The 20665-nt window shown below is 43.0% G+C and overlaps 1 protein-coding gene across 1 annotated transcript in view; it reads right to left on the bottom strand.

Moving 5' to 3' along the window:
* Window positions 1-11023: 11023 nt before the first annotated feature.
* The window catches only part of LOC144769171 (extracellular calcium-sensing receptor-like), a 143443-nt gene continuing 133801 nt past the window's right edge, over window positions 11024-20665 (bottom strand). Inside the window, exon 6 of the mRNA XM_078653187.1 lies at window positions 11024-11946. Coding sequence (XP_078509313.1) covers window positions 11024-11946 — 923 coding nt within the window. The remainder of the gene's footprint in view (window positions 11947-20665) is intronic.

Raw genomic sequence — 20665 nt, 5'->3', positions numbered from 1 at the left:
GGTTTCCGTAAGGAACACAGTACTGAGACAGCACTCACTAAAGCGACCGAAGAGATCAGAGCGGTCATGGACGAGGAGGCACTGCTGCATTAATTTTACTCGATCTCTCCACCGCATTTGACAATGTTGATCATACTCTCCTGATTCACCGACTAAAAATCTTGGGTGTGAATGGCATGGCATTGGCCCTGCTAGCCTCTTTTTTGCAGGAGAGGAGATCAACAGTGTCGCTTGACGGGTTTAACTCGGAGCCCTATGTGCTGCCTTGTGAAGTTCCGCAGGGAAGCTCGTTGAGTCCACTGTTATTCAATGTCTACGTCTCTGAACTTGCTCTGCTGGCCAGGGATTATGGTTTTTCGTTAACATCTTAAGCGGATGACTCACAGATTGTGGTTGCAGCTCACAAAAAACAGAGTTCACCTGCTGTGCAGTTCCATAACTGCATGGCCGCAATTAACATCTGGATGAGCAGTCACTGCCTTAAATTAAACTCTGACAAGACGGAAGTGTTGATTTTCGGCAATTTACAACGTTCTTGGAGCAATCGCTGGTGGCCAGCAGATATGGACTCTCCACCAATTCCAATGGCAAAGACGAAAAATCTAGGCATACTGATTGATAACAGACTGAAGTTTACTCAAGAAACCAATGCCATCGTGTCTGCCTCCCACTTCCTGATCAAAATAATCAGGAAGGTGCTTCCCTACATTCCAGTGGAGACCAAGAAAGTGGTTATCACTTCCCTCATACAGGCCAAGCTGGACTACTGCAAAGGGTTTTCAGGAACTTTTTGTGTGGTGCCAGCCAGCCAGACAGCTCCGTTCTACTGGCGCTAAATTACTGGCGGTGCTTAAAATTCGGACCATGCACTGGGGGGGCGGAGTTTCCAGTATGGTACATCAAAGCTGTGGAACTTGCTGCCTCCCGAGATTAGGAAGGCCAGCTCCCTTCTGAGCTTTAAAAAAAGTTTGAAAACTTGGTTGTTCCAGTGAGGGGTGTTATGCGGGGTTTGCTTATGTTTTTTTATCGCCGAGACACCGTTCTGGTATTTGTGCGCTTTATAAATATCATTAACATTAACATTAACACTCCAGGAGGCCTGGCTGTAGCCAGCTTCCCTGCCTTCTGCCACTAGGACTTGGTGGATACCCTCTGGAGTTTGGATGCAGAGCTCCCTTTGACACTGGTGCTGCTTGTACATTCGGGGTCAACGAGGCCCCCTCATGGGTAATCCTTTTCAGTTTATCTTAGACCAGCTTGGCGGTATATATTTGGCCTTGCTCCTGCTTTTCCCTGGCCTTCTCCTGTCTTTTATGGTAATAATGCAATATGTGAGCCTGTTTTTTTTGCCAAAGTTTAGTGCTTAGCTCTACTACGCAATCTAGTTTGATCTGTATCTTAATGGGAAACACCTTTTTGGGGATTTTGTAGAAAAATGCTACCTGGGGACCGGTGTCGGTTTAGGGTTATTCTGTCTCATGTTGCCATCGTTCCGTTCTCCTATCTAGGAAATCAGTCACAGACTCACCAGGCTTCATGCTCTCTGCCATCAATCCACCCACATCTGGGTGGTCAGGGAACATATCCCTCAGGGACATCCATATCTGGTGTCTAAATGAGTAAAAGTACTAAATTGTGGCCACGTCATGCTCAGTGTTGGTCAGCGGCACTGCGGGTATGCAGGCTTAGAAAAACACCGCTTTGGTCTGTTCTCCGATGCGGCTGCTGGGTAACCTCTTGATGTCACCTATAGGTTGGTTGATTCCCACTGTGTTTTTCCCAAAACATGAGATCCACTTCCCTGCCCCATCTATCAATGGGAGCAGTTTGTTCCGGAGCCCTTCTTTGTCCATCTTTGCCCATGGCATATAGATGGTCCCTGATGTGCCCTTCTGTAGTAGTGGGCATATTCTGGCAATCAGCTGCTCCATCAGCTTCGCCCTGGCGCTCTCATCTCCTCAGACATTCCTGCATGTAGTGGAAGTTCAACCGCAGCTCTCCCCCTCCATGCCGGATGCAGTCTTCTGTGCCGGCTATGTCTTCTGGTTTGATGGATCCGTCATCCTGCCAAGATCTATCATACTAGCTCTTCCTTTTGGTCCAGTAGGACAGCAGGTGGCAAAATGGCTATGCGAAGGCCTCGCCTTCTTTTCTGGACATTATCTTTTTAGAGGTCAGTCTGCCTAACTGGTGCATTCGGGGGGAGCTGAGGACATCCTTGTTGTCGCTCTCCTCTTGCATGTGTAAAAGTGTCAGGTTGCTTGTCTTAATTGTGTTTCAGTTCGGCTATCCTGATTACTAATTTTTGGTCAGCCCCTCTCCTACCCTGACTACAGGATGGAGTGTGGGTTTCTGTCAGACTCTTCCCTGGGCCTTCCTCGTGTGAATCCCATGGTCTAGCTAAGGATTCCTTTGAGGAAGGGAGCATTGGTCTTCCTTCTCTTTGGGCTACCCAGGCTAGAGTTCATTCCCTCTCTATTCTCATGTCTTGCCTCTCCTCTAATTCCCACCTGGGTTGCCTTCTTCACTCTGTGCTGTGCGCTGTTCTTCTTGGTATTATTTTGATCTCAAGCTCCCTCCCTGATGCTTCCTCCGCAGCCTGAGAGTCCCCTGGAGGAGCATACCCTACTGCTCCTCTCTCAATGTCAGGTCACGGAGGGCTGTGACCCCTATCCTCGCCTCCCACTGGTGGTGTCCTCCTCCAGAACTGCTATGACACTCCCTCTGACTCTAGGGCATTCTATGGGGCAGTTAGGAGGATGTGCTGCCTGTTCAGCTAGGGCTACATGGGTCGCGAACAGTGGATACGGGGTCAAACTTTGAGGGAGCCTGTCAGTGTACTGGGAGTGGGGTGGTCTCGCTTGCACTGGTTGGTCTGGTAGTCTCCCAGCCCTGAGTCTGGTGGCTTGCTACCTGAAGGGGGGCCCACAGGCCCCTTAACCTGGAAGATTGGTGTAACTCAGCACAGGGGTGGCTGGGATGGTGGGCATTAGAAATAGTACCTGCCTGCTGGTGTATGATGGTGGAGGTGCGATTGCCTTGCTTGTGGATTCAAGAATTGTTGTGCAGGACGGAGCCACCTCAAAGATGGCCCACAACTAGTCGGGCCTCATGCTTAGTCCTCTTTTGGCCTAAATATCTGGTCTATATGTGTGTACTTGCGTACTCTATTATGTTCATATAAAATGTTCCCCGTTCAGGCCAGGGAAACGTGTGCGCCTTGGTAAATGCATGCAACTCAGGGTAGGGTTTCTCTGGCTTACTAGCCTGTGTTGAGAATCTAGTTTGCCTGTGGTCTAGTGGTGTATCCATTATGGGGTTAGTAAACCTTTGAAGAAGTTGTATAAAACGTCTGACTTTCTCAAGGGTTAATAATTACAAATTCTACTGTGATCATGGGGAAATGAGGTTGTACCGGCAACAACTACAGGTTATGAGCTCAATTTAAAGAAAAGGATCAATCACAAAACATTTAACAATTGACAAAGTAATGCAATAAAATGACAGCAAGTAAAATGCCGCCGTGATGTTGGACCGCTTCACTACAAGGGTGCTGGACTTGAAGGTTGAAACACACAAATATAGCACCGCGATTTCTTGACGACTGTGACTTCTGGACTGATCATTATTGTGTACAAGGCTTCCTAAAAACCTTATTGAGGTTACTAATGGAAACGCATACATATTTACTATTTTCGTGTGGATTTTTCCGTTGCTAATGATTAAAAGGGACGCACTAGAGGAACCAAATTCGCCCTGAAGAAGTCCATAAGGACGAAACGCATTGGCTACCTCGTGTTTGGCTACTTTGCACGGTTTATAAGAAAGAAGAAATGTTTTTGAATAAAGAAGTCATACCATGACCTGCTCTTTCTGTTCTTTTGCAAATTGATCTATTGCTATATGTTCTAATCACTAAATGGAGTGCCGGATCATTGTATGTTAAGTCAGTGTTTTGTGGAGTGTTCCATAGGAGACGAAGGGTATTGCGTCTCAGGTCCTAGGCACCCAAACCAATCACCAGATCCAACTAAGGAGTAAGGTGCGGTCATTATTGCCACCAACCTTAATTAACAGTGAGTCCAATGCAAACAATGTACCTAAATATACAAGAAAACAAAAGGGAGTAGTTTTAACAAAAACGAGTTCCCATCAGTCCACCATCGAGACCGCCCTTCATCATCTGGGATCTCTTGTACATATATATGTATCACATACAGGGCTAAGAACCTGTGCTGGCAGATAGATACACCATGCGCAGGAATAACCACAATGTTGATACAGATGTGAAAAGAATGGCGTGTCTAGTGGGGAACTGAGTAGCAGTGCTTAGAAAAAAGTGTGTTGTGAAAAGAAAGAGAAAAAGGCTCTAAAATTAGGTCGTGATCGGGGAAAACAATTTTTAATATACACCCTCACACTCCTAAATCAATAAAAACAGTGCAAATTAGTGGTATAACAAATGACCACTAGATAAAGATGTAAGGTCGACATGTTTCTGCAGACAAACGGAGTCTAGAGATCTCCTGCTGCTTCCTCAGGACCATTAGTGCTACTGCTAAATTTAAATAACAAAAACCATATCACCTGAAAAGTGTATGTGTAATCATCTTCTCATCCTAAAGGTAGGAGGAAAAAGTATATATAAGGGTACAGTGTCGAGGATAAAGTAACATAACATGCACATTAGGCCATTCTTATAATGTTATGTGGTTTGTGCTAGTCGTAAGCAGTTATTGACCAACATCAAGACCGTCAAAATCGGTCACAAATCACCAAATAGTAAATTTGCAAGTTTAAATTCACTCACCCACGTGATGGGAAGGAACAGCCCCACCTCACCTGGCACGAGCTCAGGTAGTGGATGCACCGCACTATAAAGAAAACAACAAATAAATAGATGTATCTACACCTATATATATTCCTAGTCTAACCAGTCTCAACATGCGCCACACCGGGCGCCACAATCCTGCCAATGCCAAGAAACATCACCTGGTCGTATTACCTGCTTATCGCAAAGTATTGCCAGTAGTTATCGGTCATCTAACTCAAAAACCAATAGTAGCCGACCCACACGTCACACACCCATACAGACTCACCTCTCCGTCGGTGCACCGGTCGTCCCTCTAAGCTCTCTCGTAGGGAGGAACCGACTCGGTGCACCGGAGAGGCATAAATGCCTGTCTTGTCCCCGCATTCAGCGTCGGGCGTATCCCAACGTGCCCGGCGCGTGATGACATCAGACGCGCTATTACTGACGGGCGCGCTGTTAGTGTCGGGAAATGTAGTTCCCGATTGACTTTACACCCGTGTTGGCGGTTCGAATCCTAAAAGGGGGGACGTGAAAATGCAGAATATGCATAGAAATTAAATTATCGCCAGTTCTAGGTGGTTGATAATCTTATCGCATATAATATGGTTTTAATCATTATTAATCCTGGCCATGAAAGGAAAGGATCGCTATTCAGACTCTTCTGTCACAAACTGGAAGAGACCGAATGGGATAAGATTGAGCCATGTTCCTGCTCCTTCGGTCAACTATCAAGGGACAGTTGGACATGCTAATCATAACACTATGCGTGTCACCCTTGCAGGTGGTATATACAAGGAATTAACCACATCTTCCCTTAAAATCAGCTTTGACGATCTCACTAAGCCTGTCACACCTGTAAGTGATATGTACAAGGATTAACCACCTCAAGTCTTAAAATCAGCTATGACATTCTCAATAGTAACATTCAGGCCACTTATTATGCACATATCGTATAGTATCTAGGGGACAGAGTTGGATAAATGCAATATTCAAAAATGGCTAGCAATTAAAGGGACATCCATGGGATTTCTTCGTTCAACCCACATTTATCGCTCCGGAGTCTGTAGACCCATTTTTGTTCACATTTGAACAGGAATTTAGAGATGTCAGTTACAGAGGGAGGAATCCATGGTTGGTCTAATACCGTCCAAGAGATGTCAGAAGGTTGATGACCCACTTGTAAAAAGTGATTCGTCAGTTTCGCGGCTTGTTTACAGCAACGAATCGAACTTTTATGCTCAGAAATTCTTAGCTTGATTTTTCTGGTGGTCATCCCCACGTAGTTCAGTTTGCAAGGGCATGTTATCAAATAGATCAGGTTCGAACTGTTACAGTTAGTGAACCGTCTAAGTTGCCATGGTCTGTTGGTGCCTATGTCTATAGTGAGTGTTTTGGTCGTTTGGGGACAAGCCACACAGCTACCACAAGGATGGTGTCCAGTAACTGCGGGCATGTCCCATAGAGTACCAATTGCCCGTGGAATCTTGGTTTTAGGTCTGGTATGGACCAGCTGATCTCTCAGACTTTGGCCTCTCCTAAAAGCAAACAGAGGAGGAGGTATTGAATCGGTACCTGTCTTGAGGATCTTCCAATGTTTTTTAACAATTTTTTGAACTTTATTAGAGAGTGTGCTGTATGTATTTACACAGGTAATTCTCTCTTGTTGAGTTTTCGGAGGTGCCGGTTCTAACAGACATTCTCTGTTGTTATTGGCAGCCCGCTTCTTTGATTGCTTGATGAGATGTTTAGGGTATTTTTTATCTTGTAAATTTCTTTCCAGGGCTTGGGAGTGTGTACTGAAAGCCATTTTAGTGGAACAATTCCTCTGAATACGGAGGAATTGCCCAAAGGGTAGGTTATCCCTTAATGCTTTGGGATGGAAGCTGTCATAGCTTAGCAAGGAATTCCTTGACATTGGTTTTCGGTACAACTCAGACTGTAAACCCCCTCCTGATGCAGAAATTAACAGATCCAGGAATGCTAATTGATGTTTATCAAACTCAATGGTACATTTCAGAAATTGATTTCTTTCATTCAGCCAGGTATGGAAATGGCGGAGTTCATCTTCCGTTCCCCGCCACACGAGCAAGATGTCGTCTATATACCTTTTCCACACTCGCAGACACTGAAGATGGGGGTTTGTGTCTGCGAGTACGTATGTTTGTTCGAAGGTATGAACATACAAGTTAGCGAGACTGGGAGCAAAAACACTTCCCATGCTCGTCCCGCTAACTTGTAGGTAGATCGATTCCTCATACTGGAAGAAATTCTCAGTCATGGCGATGGTCGCCAGAGTCATAATGAAACTGACCGGGGTGATCGAATTAAGATCTCTGGTGGTCAAAAGAGCTTCAATGGCTTCTAATGTCTCAGTTTGTGGGATTGATGTATATAAGCTCTCCACATCAAAGGACACTAAGAGGTCAAGGTCTTCGTTAAATTCAATATCATTATTGCCCCATACCCTGTGTGTATATGCTAAATAAAATGATAACAACCTGTAAAAAAGTGCAGTGGTTAGCTCAGGACAATTTGAAATGATTTTTAGCAGAGGAATAGCAGATATAAAATATTTGGCAAAAGAATGGTTACTATTTCATAAACACACAAACTTACTAAAGGGACCTAACTTTTCAACACGATATTCAGTTGCAAATATTAACAGCTCAACAATTACAATGTAAAAATTGAAATTCCTAATGAAAACAGAAGAAACAAATTTAGCAAAAAATGTATCATTTTGTCCCAAAATTTGGCCCTTTCCTAGTGCTTCTGCCCCAGGAGAGGGGATGTTACTTGTGCTACACAGAGCTAAGTGAACCGGTTGTCTGTCAGTATCGGCTCTGGGACAAAAAAGCAATGATTTTGTGTGGATAAAAGGAACAAACTAACACTTTTTCTCCCTCCATGACAAGACACAAGTTACACCTTATTCACCAATGTCCGAATATTTCCATACCCTTATTCTACCCTCCCTTCCCTTCCCTTTGTCTACTCTTTTTCTGTCCTATTAACAGCCATTTTTCTTTCTCCTTAAACATTTGATGTATATTTTAGGACTGTTTTTGAACTCAGTAGTGGTTATGCCTTTTTCATTTATCTCATTTAATGTTTTTGAATGTCCACCTTTTTGTTATGATGAGGAACCTGATGTATTTTGGCACAAACAATATTCTCATTTATATACAGGACACTAGATGTATTATTTTCGTGTCAGTGATTGTTTTTTTCTACCGAGGGCTGCTCAAGTTATTCATTTGGCTATTTGATTGATTATTATGAGGAACCACATATATATTGGCTCAACCATGTTCTCATTTATTTACAGGACACTCCGTATAATGTTTCTTTTGAGTGACTGTTCTTTTCTACAGAGCATTGCTCGAGTTACTGATTTGGCTAATTTATTGATTATTTCAGTTATGTCAGTTTGATTGTGTGGTCACTGTGCCTGCACTCACTCACCTGTCACTCACATTTTGCCACTCCTATGGATTCGTGTCATCACATACAATGTATATCAGTTCCAATATTGTTGGCTGTTACCGATGTTTGGACAATTTTTCCTTTTTTTTCCTCTTCCTTCCCCCTCTTTTTTTCCTTTTATCCGTTCTTCTTTTTTGCAGAGAAAAACATATTTTTTTTCACCACATCACAACAGGTTTTGTTCTTTCATTTGTGTGAAGTCACATGCTTATTTGCTCTTTCCACAGTACTTATAGGGTGTCCACTCACCTGGAGGTGTTTTTTCTTGCGACATCCACATTTCACTGTAAAAATATATAATTTGGCCAATGTACTGTACTATGTTTTATTTTGTTATCCCCAGCCCTGAAGAGTCACGGGTGACTACCTGATCGACAAAACACGTGTCGGCTGGTTTCTTCTTGATGTTTCCTCTTGAGGGAGGTGCAAAATATATATATATCAAAAAATCATCTATTGTTTGTCGACCCTGTCTTCAGTTTTTGCTTAAACACAAGATTAAGTTTATATACGTTGTTTTGAATTAACTTACCTGATGTGTGCACAGGAACTTTGTTTGCACTTAACAGGGTGGGCCCTCGCTCACTCTTTTCAGGTTTTTTTTGGGTTCCTTCTGACCTATTACCACCGTTTTTTATTTTGTACCGATTCCCTACTTCACTGCTACCTGTGAAGTGCACAATTCTTCCTGTACACTGAAAACCCTACGCAGAAACGTCATTTCCCTGTGAGACAATTTGATCCGAAGTCTATTCTGCTCCGCCCATGTGATGAGTCATCATCCCAAACCCTGGAACATTTTATGTGTTTTTTGTAAGTTTTATAAGAAGGACATTTTTATCACCAATTTTAAAGAACATGGGATTTTGACATTGTAGACCTGCATTTTATTATCTTTGATTGCTCCTAAATCACAAAGTTTGTTTTCAGTGGGAGCTTTTCTGAAAAATGCAATGTACCGGCTGAATCATATTATTTTTTAGATGTAATGTACCGATAGTGTATCATCTTTTGAGTGTACTCTCTTTTAGTTGTTCTCTGGTCGTCATTGATTTTACTGTGACCTCAATGAAATGGGATTTTTTTTTCATGAAGAATTGAGAAGATGTACGATTTTATCATTATGTGTTAGCAATATTTTATATGAATTTCTGATACCTGTTGAAACAAATTCTAGAGCCGAGAAGGAGTCTCCACACCCCTTTATTACATTTCAGACCCATAATTGAGTTGTCTGTTATCAGGTTCATGATGTAGCTATCCCCCGATTTTTATAGTTTTTTAAATATGTGTTTTGAATTTACAGCTCATATGATATATTATGAAACAGTTGTACAAATGTAAGGGAATTCATTTCAGTTTTATGCAGATTCTTCTGATGTTTTCATGTGTTTTTATGGTCATTATCGACTGAATAGAGCGATTCATTGACGTCATGCACACTTTTGATAGTAAAATATATAACCAAATGGGAGTGAGAGAATGAAGCGGGTAAATTCTGCCCCCTTGAAGACAGTGTACTTTTGAAACACAAGATTTTCACAGGAGTGACTAATTTGGCACACCTATCAGAATAATTAGGGCAGATCCACCAGTGACATGTTGTATTGACAGCTGGCAAAATGCCACATCATGTAGTGTTATATGGTTTTGCCAATCCTACATTTTAAGCCACTAGCACTTTGAATGCTTGAACTCGTTAGCCTATGCTGGAAATTTAAAAGTAAGCCTACAAGTCCAAGAATGGAACATGCATTTGATAAAAAGCAAGGTTGACTGTCTCCCATAACGTGCCATGTGCCAGAAAATTGGATCACTTGCACCAGAGTGATGCATCAAAAATCCATGTGTTCATCTGAAATGCATTTGTGAAACATTTGCAATAATGAAGGAGGGAAACTGTGATGTAGAAGGCCTGCTCCAAAATATGGTCTCTTCTGATTTTCTAAGGTTCATCCTTTGCTTCTGTCACACACTGATTTGCTGCTGCCTGTGGTGAAAATGATCATATATATATATTGTTTTCGCTCTCCTTCCGGGTGCTTTTTTAAATTCACATAAAATATGTTAATGAAAGAACAATTATTATGTAAAAGAGAAGCAAAAACATCACACGCCCACCTGGGAAATCAAAGCTGAAATAAGTATAAGATTTACATTTGTAAAACGGTAACATGGCAAACCAATATTTCATATAAACAAGAGTTGGTTTTGTTAACACTGTTCTTCCACAGTGGCAACTCTTATGCACTACGCTTTTGTTTACAATTCTATCATAAAAAGGGGCGGCACTCTGAAATGAAAGTGTCCGCGTTTACTCGTTCAGACTTAAATTGCAGTTCTGGTGCCCCCAATGAAGCCCTGAAAAAAATAGCCTGGTTGACCTTGTGTATCTGGCGGGCGATTTAATCGCTCTAGGTGGTTCCGAACTCATTAGATTGGAAGTACTTACAATGTGACTTCACCTTTAAAACATTATTAAGCACTTACTAAATATTGTAGTTATTTGAATTGCACACCATCCTAGAATTTCTATTTGAAAGGAAAGTCCTATTGTATTTGCTGTTGCACTATTAGGATGTAATTCCCAAGATGTCCTTGTGATGTGATATTGACTTTGTACGGTAGAACAATTGCTTACCGGTGTGCTACATTTCTACTCCTTAATGCAGTATGTAAAGTAAATTATGTGGAAACCAAATCATGCATGAAGCATGGTTAGCATTAGTATTTATTTTTTAAACTTGACTTTGATTTTGAAGATAAGTAGTCTCTTGTGTTCCTCTCTGGCCTCCAAAATATTATGAATGCTTTAGGAGCAAATATACAATAGAGAAGTCCAGCGCTAGATGACAGAATGGCAAAAACCTCAACAGCAATCATATACTTTCCCTTTGTGCTCAGATAAGCTGGTATGAACGACAACCAAACACTGACAAACGAAAGCATGCTAAATGTGATGAACTTTGTCTCATTGAAGCTGTCAGGTAGTTTCCGGGCCAGAAAGGAGATCAAGAAACTGGCACAAGCTAAGAGCCCCATGAAGGCCAGCATACTGTAGAACCATCCAACAGAGCCCTCATTGCATCCAAGGAATATCTCTCTCATGGCAGGGCTAGTGCTGTGTTCTGGGAAAGAAGGGGACGTTGTCAGCCAAGCAACACCAATGGTCACTGGAATTAAAGTGCAGGTCAGAACAATGGTGTAAGCAATCTTTGGACTTAAGAACTTCTTAAGATTGCTATTGGGCTTTGTGGCTCTGAAGACTATGACAACTGTGATGGTTTTAGCCAGCACACAAGAAATACACAGGGAGAATATGACCCCGAAGATGATTTGCTGCAGCATGCAGGTCCATTTTGTGGGACGACCAATGAAATTCAAAGCACAGAGGAAGCACAGCTTGAGTGAGATGAGCAGCAGGTAACTGATGCCGCGGTTGTTCGCTTTCACCACTGGAGTGTCCCGGTACCAAACAAAGACACCAAAGACACAAGAGGCATTAAGGAAGAAGAAAACAGACATTAACGCTAATATCATCCCAAGAGACTCTGCATAGGACAGGAAGCTAATAGATTTCGCTATACATCTGTCTCTTAAGATACTGGACCAGTGGTCATCAGGGCACTTCATGCAGTCAGCAGAATCTAGGAAAGACAGTGAAAACTTAGTTGAGGTTATCAATATGTAGAAAACAGATTCATGGTATGGATATAACAATGGTTAGTGAAAGCAAAAAATAAATTACTAGTCATTGTGTACATTCACTTTTTCAGTATCAGCGAACCTGTTGTCAATAGTCAAATCTTGTTTTCCATAACACTGATGTTTAATTTAATGAATTTGGCTTCACCTTAAAACAATTTTATGGGTAAGAATGCTGCCAGAAATGCTGAACCATAATTCGTATAGGGAAATTTCTATTGCAGCTGTATGAAAGGCTGCTGAAGGATGTTAACGAACTTGAGTGAGGGGAAGTGATGTAGTGAAACCTGTGATATGGGTTGGTTTTGTGAAAATCTGTTCAGCACCTTCTGCAGAAATGACTTAAAATTAAGGGTTAATTGAGATCAAATTATTTATAGACATCTGGAATGTGGGGCTGCCATGCTGAATTGTCCAAGTCAGTCAATGAAAAAGTGAAGTAGCAAGGAACCTGATTGGACGAGTGAACACATGTTGCAGATTGTATCAGTCCCTGCATCATAAATCACAAGACCAAAGGCCAAGTGGCTTCTAAATGTTCCCATGATACCTGTTATATACTGTTTGAATTAAATATTTATTTTGGGGCATTTAGCTTCAAAATGTGCTTTTGGAAACAAGGAAATGTTTATTGAAAACAGTAAGTGAAATACTGGACTGTATGTTTGACTGTAGTAAATTAATTAGATCATTTTAGAGCACATTATTTGCTTTGTTAAAAAGTCATTCTGTCTATAAAAGGAAGAGATTGTTTAGGCTGTTGCCTGCAAGGTGTATATAACAACAGGTACTGATTGGAACTATAATGTTCAGCTTTTTTCATGAATAGAAAGTTGATTAAACAACAGACAAATGTAAAGATCTGTAGAGTAGTTTGAAGTTCTCACTGAGATGTCATTCAAGAAGTTTAGAAAAACATGCTTCGGTTTGTTAAAAACATATTAAGTCTGTAGAAGGGAAAGATTGTTAACGTTGTTATCTGCACGGTACAATGGATGTGTCCTGAAACAGAATATTCATGTTTTGTCACCTTTCGTCAACAAAATGTTTATTGAACAATATGCAAAGTTAATGATGCACAGATAGGTTGAAGCTGTTATAAAAGGACCATATTTTATAGGGACCGCTGACGTATCTTTCTATATTTCAATGGTTGTTAAATATGGTTTTCCGTTCCACTCCATTTATTGCAATAACATCACTCAGTTATATATGACTTATCATATGTGATATCATCAGTGTTATCACTGGTGATGTCAATTAAGATATCACCAATGATTTATCTGCAAGGTTATGAATACCATACTTGTTGTTATTGTTTGCTTTATTATTCCATGAAATCATATATTCACTGTATGTGAGGTTTTCCAATGGCTTTTTGAGATTTTTTGTTAATTTACATTAATGACGTACACGCAAAGGTATCCCAAATGCATCTTTAAAAAATATTTTGAGTGACTTTTTGAGGCTTTTTAATGCTAGTTGCCTCTATCACACATATTGGTTATAATGGAAGTACGCTTTCAGCCATGTGCAAGCAGGCCTGCGTCAGTTCATGCTCCAAGGTGCACAGAGGAGAGCAATGGTCTAAGGCCTCAAGGCCTGTCAGATCTTGGGCCAGGTCACTGCACCATTGTATCAGCAGCACACACAACCTTGGTTTTGTGGAGTGTATCACCACTTTACAACAGGTCTCACACTCCATGGCATTTTACAATTAGCATTGGGCACAGGGCACTGCCAGCCCACACACCCCCAAGCCTGCTACATGATAGACTCTGGAAACAGAGCGTGGCTCACCTCAGCTCTGTGTCAAAAACCACACATTCAGGTCAGTTTACTCAGTCTTTAGTCATGCTCAACAGGCAGTGGGCCAAGGGCATGTTGCCACTGTGTCTGCTGCACATGTCCTTTAGTTATGTTCTGCAAGCTCTAAATGCAAGGCCTTAACCTTCAGTCAGAATTTCACCAGTGCCTGTGTCATGGGTCCTGCAGCTCCACATTTGCAGTGCGCAGTCGGCTCTGGATTCAGAACCAGGCATTGTGTGCCATATGCAAAACTGACTGTGCTGGACCTTCATATCACTCATGGCCGGGGCAGGTAAGGGCAGTGGGGCGGGGCAGGGCAGCGGGGGTGGAGTAGACTGAATAGGTTTAATTTATTTATGTAATTCTACTTATTCCGCGTCTGTCGAACTCCCATCTTCCCACCACGCCAGCCCCGCCCAATTGCACTTACCTACCTCTGCTGTCACTGCTTCAGACATATCTATGAACCTCTGAATTAGAGCCCTTGAAGGTTTGGGATGGGGGTTGTCATTTGTCAAATCTGCATGTACTTTGGCAGACCTTTAGAATGATATCCACTCCTGTAATTTCAACTTTTTTGCAGATTCATCAAATAACACCACATAATAAATCACAGGAATTTTGATTGGTTCATAGCTTTTGTAGTTTTTAAGAAATTTGCACAGGTCGGTCCATTTATGCATCTATGTTTTCACAGGGCAGCTTTTGTGCGGGTCCATCTATATGGAAAAAAGAGTGAGTGGCGATTCAAAACAAATGTTTCACATTCAATTCCCCATTGTAAATTTTGCTCTACATTACAGCAAAGGCTTCTGGATGAAATGATACCACACGTGGAATGGTACGCTACAGATATGCTAATCTGGCTGCAAGAGAGCCTCGTACAGTGGAATACAGATAACACGGAGGTTCATCTCTTTGAGCCTGTGAAGAAACACTGGGTGCTATGGTTGGCCAAAGAAGTTTCCCCCTCTTCCTCTCACCTCAGTAGAAGGAATCTTGCGGTAAGAATTGAAACAAAGCTTGACTTTCATTCCCAGGTCCCCTCTGTAGCTGGGGATTGCTTTGGTGTATTGTGGTCAAGCAAAAAATGGATACAACTTCTCCTTTTATTTTCCCACAAGACAGTTATCTATGCATTATTTACTGCAAAGCTGGACTTCGAGAATATATTTTATCTCGAGATCCCCATTGGGTCAAATGACTGCAAACTGTACAATATGCTGCAGTTCTCCTGATTCAGGGCATTTGCAGACGACAACACTCGGTTACCAGACACCTCTGCAATCTACACTGGCTTCCTTTTAAGAAAAGGATAATTTTTAAAGCTCTGTTTTTTTTTTGCATCAGGGCATCTATAAACGTGGCCCTCAACATCTGAATAATAAGATTCATCATTACCCTCCCTCTTACCAGCTTAGATCCTCGTCTGCACACTGTTAGAATACTATGCTTTCAGCGCATTAGATGCGGTGGACGTTCATTTTTGGTGTTGGCTTACGGAGAATGGAACGCCTCTTGCTTTAAAGAGCATCTCCCAAGAAATTCCTTTCAGAAATACACTCCAGATGCTTCTGGTCACTCTTGCATAAAGTAGCATAGGTTGTCTTGCAAACTGTGACCTAGGTTGAATTTAGCGCTGGGACACACTGTTGGAGTGACCGAGAGCTTTATACACTTTAATCATTCATGATAGCAGAACTGTACTCAGAAAATGTGCTTTTTGTCTTTTTATGTAAACCTGTCTAGTAGTTTTTGAGATATTTAAATTTCAAAAGGTGTTGGTCGTGCTTGGAACAGTAAAACCTTTGAATACAAGTCAAGTGTGTATGCTTGAAACTCACAATTTCGAATTTTTGATCAGACGTGATCGTCCGATGAACAACTTGAAATATGTTTCTCACCATATTGTTATCTGTAAATTTCACAAAGGGTGGAACAAGCATGGAGACTGTTTCTCCATGAAGAGGAAACTGTATTTATCACTCTACGAGAAAATGTCAAAGCAGAGGACCAGTGAATTGTAAAAACGTGCAGTTTAATGTGCAAATTGAATGTAACATAAGTTTCAAAGATGAATTGTACATTTGAAATATTTTGTAACCCTGGAATTGAAGCCTTTGAGAAATTCATGAGTATGGAACACTAACAAAAAAATAAAAACTGTTGTACCTGAATCCATGGCGTGGTTTTCCACTAACTTTTTGCCTTCCAGCCTCTTGCTGACTTTGATTTTGCTTGCTCTTTACCACTGCTAATCAGTGCTAAAGTGTTTGTGCTCTCTCCTTTAAAAAGGGTAGGGTTAGTTTGCATACAATTGGCCCATTAGATTTACTTGCAAGTCCCTTTTAAAATGGTACTACATGTACCCAGGGCATGTAAATGTTACTAGTGGGCCTACAGCACTGATTTTGCCACCCACTTAAACAACTCTTTAAACATATTTCAGGCCTGCCATTGCACCCTGTGTGTGCAGGTTTATACTGCTATTTCGAACTGACAATGCACATCTCTTGCCAGGCTCTACCCTCTTTATTTATTCATGTAAGTGCCCCATAGGGTTGGCCCTGCACAGCTCAGAAGGCAGGGCGCAGTGTATTTTAAAAGTTGGACATGTACTTTCAAGTTGTACATGTCCTGCATGAGAAACATTCTTCAATTCTTTTTCAATACTAGGAGGATTACATTGGATTAGCTTATTTAATTTAATAAGTGATAACTTTCAATTGGGAGCAAGTAGGAATGTCGAGTTAGGAGTCCAAAAAATTGCATACAAAAACCATTGTTAATAGTAGGATTTTAATCACAATTCTGAAAATTCAACTTTTGGAAAGTTAGCATTTGTTTGCCCTAACCATTAGAACGGAGGGTCTCTATTTGGCAATGGTTTGCACCTTTGTACAAATAGGGACCCTTGCTTCTAGTCAGGGTAAGGGGGCTACACCCCTAAAATAAGCCCTGCTCAACCCTGTGGTAGTTTGGCATGGGCAGGAAGGCTTATCTCAGAGGCAGTGTGTAAAGCATATGTGAACACATACAGTATTACAGTGATAACACTGTAGATGGACACCACACAGGTTTTATAAAAATAAGTATTCCTTACATATACTTATCACAAGACAAAAACAACAAAAATCCACAATACAGTATTAAGAAAAATGATTTTTATATGGTAGAAATAGCTTAGCTCAAAGATAATGGTAAATGCGACACGTTTCTCCCAAAGTACCTTTGGATATGTCACGCAAGTTAAACAAGAGGTTTGCAGGGACAACGATGCGTCGGTTCCTTGCTTCAGGAGAGGTGATACGTGTGATCCTCATTGCTTGCGCAAAGTAGGCAGTGCGTCTGTTCCTTACCAGAGATTAGGTGATTTGTCAATCTAGTGTTGCGTTCCGGTTGTGAAGTGACAAGATGGCACCTCGATGCGATGCGCCAATCCTGTGCGATGCAACAGGATGGCGTCTTTGAAGCAATGCGACAACATGAAGGCGATACGTGCAGCCCGAAGGCCGTGTGGCGATTTTGGAACTTCTGAGCCATGACAGGCCCAGCGACAAGCTTCTCTGGGGATGTGACGGCAACCATGGTGGCAGGGATACGCTTCTCCGGTGATGCATCGAAAAACAGCTGCGACGGAGACCCACTTCTCCGGTGATGCGACGACGACCCTTGCTGTGGCAACACACTTCTCCAATGATGCAACAGCTGCAAATGCAACACACTTCTTTTCGTTGAGTTGTGCTTCCAGCTCCCAACACTACGCAGGTTTCTGCAGACAAAATTACCAGCAAGGAAATTCAGGAGGAGCTGGGGGTGGTGAAGTCTTGTATCTTTGAGACTTCAGCAGGAGGCAAGCACAGTTCATGCCCTTGGAGATTCTTCTTCAAGATGTTGAAGGTTCAATAAAAGTTCTTTTCCCTGTCCTTGGCAATTAAGTAACTACTGCAGTCCAACCCCAGAAAATAGCACACTGGTACAGGGGCAGTCAAATCCTTCAGCTTCCTTGGTTTCTTCTCCTTGGCAAAGGTCCGTCTTGATTCCCAGGAGTAATCTAAAGTCTTGGGGTTTGGCCCCAATATATATATTAGTAAATTTGTTTGTCCTCTGAAGGCAGAGGGTGCCTGTGCCTGGCCAAAACCAGTTCTGTACAGCTTCCTGGAAGGAGGTGGTGACTACATTGTCGAAAGCAGACCTGGCCTGGGAGCTGAAAGGAAATCTCCTCCCCTACTCTCTATTCTATGAGGGCTCAGGGGAGTGAAAGGAAATCTCCGACCCCCACTCTCTATAGCCAAGGTCCTATTCAGACCAGCCCTGACTCATCATACTGCTGGAGCACAAGCCCTCACGTCACTCACAAACCAGACATGCAGTACACAACCTAGCAGAGTCAGGCTGGATGGTTAGGTAAGAAAATAAATACTTTCTAAAAGTGGTATTTTCAAACACAGAATGTAAAAACCACCTTCACTAAAAGATGTATTTTAACATTCTGAGTTCAGGCACACTAAGTTCGTTTTTCTACCATGCTCCATGGGATAGTCAGGATTATAAGATGTTAGTCAATAGTGAAAAACTGAATTGGCTGTAATTCACTATAAGGACATTCCACACACACCAGGACATGTCCTACCTTTCACTTACAATCCACCCTGCCCTTGGGCCTCCCTTAGGGGTGGCTAAATTGTAGAAAAGGGAAGGTTTAGGGACTGGTAAGTAGGTGCACTTACCAAGTCGACATAGCAGTACCAGACTGCCCACAGGCTCTGCAATGGCAAGCCTGAGACACACTTTACAAGCTGCTCCTGTGGGTGGCACAATCAGTGCTGCAAGCCCTCTAGCAGCATTTGATCTACAGGCCCTTGGCACACTCGGTGCACTGTGCACTGTACTAGGGTCTGACAAATCAATCAAATAAGCCAATCATGGAATCACTAATCCATTACATCAATTTACAATAAGGAGCACTTTCACTGTGGCACTGAATAGAAGTGGCACAGTGCCCAAAGCTCTAAACCAGCAAAAACATATCAAAGACAACAGCGAAAAATGGAAGGGAGACTCACGCCAATGGTACCAGTTCTAACACTAACCATTTGGTGCCTGCACCTGGTGCCTTGCTCACATGACTAGGTGTAACTGGCAGTTGGTCTTTGTGTATTGATCCTAGACAGCAAGACAAAGAGAAGACAGGAGTTGTACCTGCGGCTGGGAGAGAGAACGGCCACTGTCAGCACCAACGCCCGTAAGAGTTGCTTTGCCGATCCGCGGCAGGTAAGAGCAGATATCATCTCGTTTCCCGGTTCCCCAGGTACTTTCTTACACTGTGGGGATACTCATGACTGTGCTCGCGGCGATACCTTAGGGCACATTCCTAGCCCTCACTACACCACTGCAAAACGGCCACAGCTACGCGGCCGCCATCTTGCTTACAGTCGGGAGTTCATGAGGGCAGAGTCAGCTTCTCAGGCGTCGGAAGGGAGCGGAGCTCAGAGGAGGAAGTGGGCGCCGAGGATTGCAGAGCCTGCCTCAGCAAAGGAACGTGGCACGAAGGGAAGACAAGGCCCCTAAAGCCAACGTGGGGTCGAAAGCGGCGTCATTAAAGAAGAAGACCACGCTGGAAGGGACTGCGGCTGGGGAAAGCGAGGACTGGCAGAGAAACCAAACGCCCCCGACGCAGCAAGGGAAAAGGAGGCAGCAGGTAGCAGCCAGGACCCGCCAGACTGCATCAATTGTGGATCTGTTTTCGAAAAGTGGTAAGGAGAAGGAGAAGGGGGCTAAGGAAGCTGTGGAAGCTGCTCCTACCGACGGCGATAGCTTAACTGCGGAGGTGGTGGCTCAGGATAAGGGGCTTATGGACATTTTTGATAGTGTGGCGGGGAGGCTCCCCCTACCAAATCTCGAGGAAGCCCACATCCCGGCCATACCCCCCCGCAAAGGAGATTACACAGAGAGCCCCTGAGGGTACCCCCAGCCAGGAGAAAGGTCTCAGGCCTTAGCAAATGTGGAGGCTTTAGAAAACGCAGCTATAAGTATTGGAAAGATGGATGAAAGCTCTCAAGTGCAGCATGAGACAGGAAAGATGGTTGGTGGTGTCCAAGTGCCTCTGCAGGCTTGCGTTGCTGTCCATGTCAAGATGGTGGAACTGACTGAGGAGGGGGCCGCGATTAACGTTGACACCGTGAGCACAGAGACTGGTATGGCTGCAGGAGGATTCTGCAATGAAAAGGAGAAAGTACCAAGTGAATGCTTTTTCTCGGTATCAGAGGGGGTCGGCTGGTCCGATGAGGACGACGACCGCAGCTCCTATCTGAGGGATAGCAATCTGGATTCGGAGAGTGACCCCGAGCATGAACATCCTACAACAGCAATAAGACCTTTGGCCGAATTAAAGAGTCAGGTACATCCTCAACGAGAACTGAGTTGGGATCATTCATCCACTTTGCCCTTGCAGGGAAGCCCATGTGTGGAATCAACTCAATGTCTCTTCTAGAGATAATCCACCAAGAAATAATTGCGCATAGGGAAGAAACACGCCTGGACAATCTTAAAACTCAGGCTGCAATGAGAAAAATGCAGGGCGTGGTCAGAAAGCTATCTAAAGCCTGCACCAACACCGGGGACAGAGTATCAAATCTTGAGGACAGAGTGGTGTCAACAGAAACCGAGGTGGCTGCTGCCACAAGCAAGGTCGATGCTCACTGTTCCTAGGTAGCGGATATACAGTGGAAGTTAGAAGAAATGGAGAACAGGCTCCGTCGGAACAACTTGAGGATCCTGGGAATTCCTGAGGGGGTCGAAGGATCAGACGTTAGAGCATATATGATTAAGCTTTTCGAACAGGCATTTCCA

The sequence above is a fragment of the Lissotriton helveticus genome, chromosome 7, assembly GCF_964261635.1.
Source record: "Lissotriton helveticus chromosome 7, aLisHel1.1, whole genome shotgun sequence".
NCBI classification, from domain to species: Eukaryota; Metazoa; Chordata; class Amphibia; order Caudata; family Salamandridae; genus Lissotriton; species Lissotriton helveticus.
The sequence above is the reverse complement of the archived record's forward strand: the minus strand, read 5'-3'. Positions and strand labels throughout refer to the sequence as shown.